The 6,280-nt window shown below is 34.1% G+C and overlaps 1 protein-coding gene across 1 annotated transcript; it reads left to right on the top strand.

Moving 5' to 3' along the window:
• Positions 1-1,946: 1,946 nt before the first annotated feature.
• On the top strand, positions 1,947-4,052 carry KCS4 (3-ketoacyl-CoA synthase 4). Its single transcript, XM_011085601.3, has one exon. The coding sequence runs from the start codon at positions 2,220-2,222 to the stop codon at positions 3,771-3,773; it is 1,554 nt and encodes a 517-aa protein (XP_011083903.2). The 5' UTR covers positions 1,947-2,219; the 3' UTR covers positions 3,774-4,052.
• The last annotated feature ends 2,228 nt before the right edge of the window (positions 4,053-6,280 follow it).

Here is a 6,280-nt window from a genome sequence, read left to right as displayed (position 1 = left end):
AAATTCTCAAATAATGTCATTGTAATTCACCCTATTTTAGTAATAAGACTCGTGTTATGTATGTTTTTAGATGTCAGCGCTTGTACAGTGTTTTGAGTGTTTGATGTAATAAATTTTTTATACTGTAATAATAATTGAAAAAACATCGAATTATTAAAATTTAAAATAATATAAATAGATAAAATAAGATGTCAAAGCTTATAAGCTGTGTTACACATCTTATAACATGTGTAGGTATTTGGCATAGTAAGGTCTTTAATTGGTAAAATGACTAAAATGAGCATGGTACTATTAGAATTAAATAAATTATTATTTCTTGACATATTTTGTTTTAAAACGTTATTATAAATAGTACAAATTAGTTTAATATCAAATAAAAATTCAATAGATAGTTTTTTTACAATAAATAAAAAGAATTATTACCTAAATTTTTAAATAAAAATAATGTATAATTCATACTAGTTGAATATTAACATAGATATACAATTGATATTTTTTTTTATTAATGAAAAGATTATTTTGAATTTATATTTTTCAGTAAATATAATATCAATACAGGTCTTATTTTTATTTAAATATAATAATTTATTATTAAATAATAAAGTATTTTTTTATTATTACAAAATTAAATAGCAAAAAAAAAAAATTAAATCCTAGAGGGTATGTGTGTGTGTGTGTGTGAGAGAGAGAGAGAGAGAGAGAACACTCAGTGTGGGTGTGCGTGCGTGTAAGTGTGTGAATAATGATATTTTTGTCTTATAACATATTAATTTTATATAATTTATAGAAATATTAACTTTTTCTAAAAGAGCTTATAAGATCCAAAATATTTTATTTTAAAATCTTTTAAGCTCTTTACTAAAAAATTAGCCGAACAAATATTTAAAACTTATAAGTTTTCAAACATCTTATAAGATATTTCGAAAAGCTTATAAATAACTTAGCCAAACGCCCTCTTAGTAATGCCTCGGAATATTTAATTTTATCGTAAATTAAATTATTTTGGTTCTTTAATTTTTTTTATTCCCTCTAGTTCAAAATTTAATAAGAAAAGAGTTGCCATTTAATTTTATTTTTGCTCTAATCAATATTTTATTGAATATAGACACCTCTATAAAGTTGACCTTAATTTTAATTTTATTTTAATAATTAAAAGATAATCCCAGGGCTTTTTTTTTTTTTTTAATTTTCTAAAAACGTCAATTGTATGGAAAGCAACATCAATTTGAAATTAAATGCGCATTGATTAGGGTATTGTTTTTTAAACCAATAGCACGCACATGTGCCATTATATTTTCCAACAATGCCCCTCTTGCTATAAATAGTTTCCTACCTTCTTAAGGGGAATAAGTTATAACTGGAAAAATTTTATCCAAATCAGATTTCATCGAACAAAATCAATTACATAACAAATGAGATAGACTTTTCATATAATTGGTCATTTTTCTTGAATTGTTCATCAATTACACAAAAAGTGTATTATACTTGTTATATAATTGGTTCAAATTTAACAAAACCCGATTCGAATAAGAATTTCCTATTATAAATAAGGTATAATTAAGTCCAAAACCTGCGGTTATCAAGTCTGGATTTGTAGAGGAGTAATAATTAAGTTTCTCATGGTCACAAACTCTAAAAATAGATTTTCAACGCGTTAAGGTGTAACTACTAAGAAATATCTCTAAATATCCGAGATTCTGATATTCTATTGAAACGGATTTGTAGCGTGGAAATGAAGTTATGAATAGACGGTTATTGTTCGCATAATTTTGGAAATAGTAACTTTTTAAAAAAAATTTAAAAAATTTAGAAAAATTAAATTAAATTGTTACGTATATTTAAAATGGGGTTAAATTAAAATTTTAAACTATTAAAAATGGTAGAATGTGATAAAGAGTGGTTTGAATAAGAAAGGAAGAAGAGCAGAAAAATTGTAAACAAGAAAAAAAGAAAAAGAAATAGTGAATGCGGATGAGCAGCGGCAGAATGCAAATAGCATCTCATTCTCACTCCCAACACTCAATTCGTAGATTCGCCCAAAGCCAAAGGTCAATTTCCCCCTTGCCATTATTCAAAAGCCCCACCGTTTTTGTATTCCGGGACGAATCTTTCTCCTCAACTTCCACTCCTCTGAATTCCCACCTCCTCGAGTAATTCTCCCCCTCCCATTTCTTCAATAAACTACGCTTTTCTTGGCCTAATTCCTCAAGAAAACCGCCATGGACGGAGGAGCAGCTGCATCCCAAGAAACCACAGCCGCCAGTGGCGGAGCCACTGTCGGCGTCCGGATCCACCACAGCCGTAGGCTCCCGGACTTCCTCCAGAGCGTCAACTTGAAGTATGTTAAACTGGGCTACCATTACTTGATCTCTAATTTGTTAACTCTCTGCTTAGTCCCTCTTATGGTTATCATTATCGTTGAAGTTTCTCAAATGAATCCCAATGACGTTCGTCAGTTATGGCTGCATTTGCAGTACAATCTCGTTTCCGTTATAATTTGCTCTGCTTTTCTTGTTTTCGGATCCACCGTTTACATAATGACCCGCCCACGGCCCGTTTACTTAGTTGATTACTCCTGTTATCGCCCTCCGGATAGTTTGATGGCGCCGTTTGATCGGTTTATGGAGCATTCTAGATTGCAAGGGGACTTCGACGAATCATCACTTGAATTCCAGAGGAAAATTCTTGAGAGGTCTGGGCTTGGGGATGAGACTTATGTACCAGAAGCCATGCATTTTATTCCGCCCCGGCCGTCGATGCAGGCCGCCAGAGAGGAGGCTGAGCAGGTTATGTTTGGGGCACTGGATAATTTGTTCGCTAATACAAACGTGAAGCCGAAGGAAATTGGGGTTTTGGTTGTGAATTGTAGCTTGTTCAATCCGACACCATCCTTGTCAGCTATGATAGTGAATAAGTACAAACTGAGGGGAAACATCAGGAGTTTCAATTTGGGAGGGATGGGGTGCAGTGCCGGGGTGATTGCGGTTGATTTGGCAAAGGATATGCTGCAGGTTCATAGGAATACATATGCTGTCGTGGTTAGCATGGAGAACATTACACAAAATTGGTACTTTGGGAACAAGAAATCTATGTTGATTCCTAATTGTTTGTTTAGAGTAGGGGGTGCGGCGGTTTTGTTATCCAATAAGGCGGGTGATAGGAGGAGGGCGAAGTACAAGCTTGTTCATGTTGTGAGGACTCATAAAGGTGCGGATGACAAGGCATTTCGTTGTGTGTACCAGGAGCAAGATGATGCTGGGAAGACGGGGGTTTCTTTGTCCAAAGACCTCATGGCTATTGCTGGTGGGGCTCTTAAGACAAATATTACGACGTTGGGTCCTCTAGTGCTTCCGATCAGCGAGCAGCTTTTGTTCTTTGCTACATTGGTCATCAAGAAGTTGTTTAACAAGAATGTGAAGCCTTATATTCCGGATTTTAAGCTGGCCTTTGATCATTTCTGCATACATGCTGGGGGAAGAGCTGTGATTGATGAGCTGGAGAAGAATCTCCAGCTGCTACCCGTTCATGTAGAAGCTTCAAGAATGACTCTCCATCGGTTTGGCAACACTTCGTCGAGCTCCATTTGGTATGAATTGGCGTACATTGAGGCAAAGGGAAGGATGCGCAGGGGCAATAGAGTCTGGCAAATTGCTTTTGGGAGTGGCTTCAAATGTAACAGTGCTGTGTGGGAAGCACTTCGCAGTGTTAAACCATCTCGAAATGGTCCTTGGCATGATTGCATCGACAGGTATCCTGTGAAAGTAGTCTCTTAGCACATCGGACTATGATCAATTGTACTCCCAGCATATATAGTCCATCGTCATTTGGTCCCTTTTCTTCAGTTAATGTTGTACTCTTTAATCTCCTCTTGTCATATTTTGGGTGATACCATGGTCTTCTTTATTCCCTTCATTTGAAATCCCAGGGTTGCTCTACTAGGTGGGGTACATCCTTGGTTTGTACTATTAGTACTGGAGAATTACTTGATCATCTCTTCCGAGATGTTCATCAGGATGAAGTCAGTTAGAACGTAGTAAAATCTTGATTAATCCCATGGCTTCCTCATGCTTTTCCATGTTTTGAAAATTGCATATTCTTGAATGCTCAGTACTTTATGCAAAGTTAAAGTAGCTGGTCGACTCAATTTGTTCATCGAAACTGAGCTGACCCTTTTGATGATCTTTGGTTGGTACTAACCAAGTTTTCAGTTATTCATGTTTCCTGTTGGAGAGGTTTTTGACATCCACAGACTCATTACATGGTTTGGTTAATGGGAGATCTATCATAGCCCTGCATGTTCTACTTAGGCTGCTTCTATGTAAATTAGTCCTAAATCCTAATCTTGCTTCTGGCTTACTGCAATGATTTGTTCAGTTAGTAGGACGTATTTCTTTCAAATGTAGTTTTATAGTACTGGACAAGAAGCATAGTGGTTTGTCATCCATACATAGTATAATTTGCTTTGCTAGTATAGTATCAGTGTGTCACTGCTTCGATTCCACCATGTCATTTCTTTTTCATTTCAATCCATGTACATGGGCTGTTCATCTTGAATGTTAATATGTCATCAATTTCACTCTTCAGTACCTGGAGGGGGTGGAATCTGTATGGTTCAAGATTTAGATCTTGTCCTGTTTTCCTTTCATTAGAGACATCATTTCGAGCTTTGTAGCTGGCACCAGCCTGTCTTTTATGGTTGAAAGGCAGCAACAAAAATGATCTGTCTTTGGGATGGCTGTCTTTCAATTCTACTAGCCATGTGAAGTTATGTCAAAACAATATTTTGCCTGCTGTCCAAGATTTGACAACTGTGCATGTATGTTAAAATAACAGTGTTAGGCACTTCTTGAACTTGGAGCATCAAGCCCCTCAAGATACGGCCAGACGTCCGTCTCCGTCAAGTTATCTGATGGTACTAAACATGCGTCTTTAATTCTAACACATTCATGAGCAGCACTTATAAATCTGTTATAGAGATCAAGACCGTTACATAATTGCAGACACAATTCTCTCCACAAATATTGTCGGGTGTCGTCCCTGCTTTTTTTTAACCTTTTTGTAAAAAGGGGTGGTTGTTTGCTTTTCGTGTGGCCGGCAATGCTGTTTATCTGGAGTCTGGGCTGTCATTACCACACTGTTCTAGCTTCTGTGTTTGTCCATCAACTGATCTTTCCTCTAGCTGTTCTTATCCGTTGTGCATATTTATTAGTTTCTGTCATCATCATCAGTACAGAAAAATTTGAGGAAGATTTGAGTTTGTGTTTGACAAATCTATGCTCAAGTAATCATTTGATTTAAGAAAGATGGTTTTACTAGTAAACAAATGGTTTTTGTTTCTTTCAGGTTCTTTCTGGGAGCTGTTTTTCTTGACTAAATATGCCATTCTTTTTGTTAATTTTGATGGTTTAATTTGACTTATTGATATTATTGATTTGAGTTGGAACTGGGAAAAAAACACAATATGCCACCAAATATAGAAAAATAAATCAAATAGACCTATTTGTGTTGATAAATTTCTCTCAGAATTATATCTATACCACTTTTCTTGACTTAGATCTAAACATAGAAAAATATTTTTCAATAATTTTCCTACCGAAAGTACGAACTTATATAGGGTTATTTACATCCACCTCTCTCGAGATTAGAATTTTTCTTTTCCTTCTCGTCAGAGCATCGTTTCTAGCGTTATTTTATCATAAATTCAAAAAATTCTTATGTAAAAGCTATTTAATAGTTATTATTATAATGCATATTTTTTGAAGAAAAAAATGAGTAAGACCAAATTTAAATTTCAAGGTAGCAAAGAGTAAAATTGATTTTTATATATAACAAAGTAGTTTTTATTTTCCTAATTAAATATATGGTTTATAGTATTTCAAACACTTGTTTTCAAAATAAATGAGCGATATAAGTTTAATTACAAAGGGCCATCTTTAATATGATAGAAAAAGCTATATTCTATTCATTATCAAATTTCATAATTTATATCTAGTCACATATTTGCTTTCTTCATAGTTATGCATTTAAATGCTTCTAAGATTATTTATATCAATTTTATAAATGCAAAGTACACTTTTAATTGATCATATATTTAATGGATAATTACACTCCCATAATTTGGAAAAAAGTTACATTTATTACTCTTAAAATTTGCATCCGTCTAAGAAATAGGTACCCCGTTAGTTAAACTTTATTGAATTTGTTGATATTAACAAGAAAACTGAATGAAGATTGAAATTTACCCTCGATTGACTTATTACCGACATATTTAGACCAAATT

Source organism: Sesamum indicum, linkage group LG7, assembly GCF_026168435.1.
Source record: "Sesamum indicum cultivar Baizhima isolate 11 linkage group LG7, ASM2616843v1, whole genome shotgun sequence".
In the NCBI taxonomy this organism is placed as follows: Eukaryota; Viridiplantae; Streptophyta; class Magnoliopsida; order Lamiales; family Pedaliaceae; genus Sesamum; species Sesamum indicum.
This window is presented reverse-complemented; position numbering and strand designations above follow the sequence as displayed.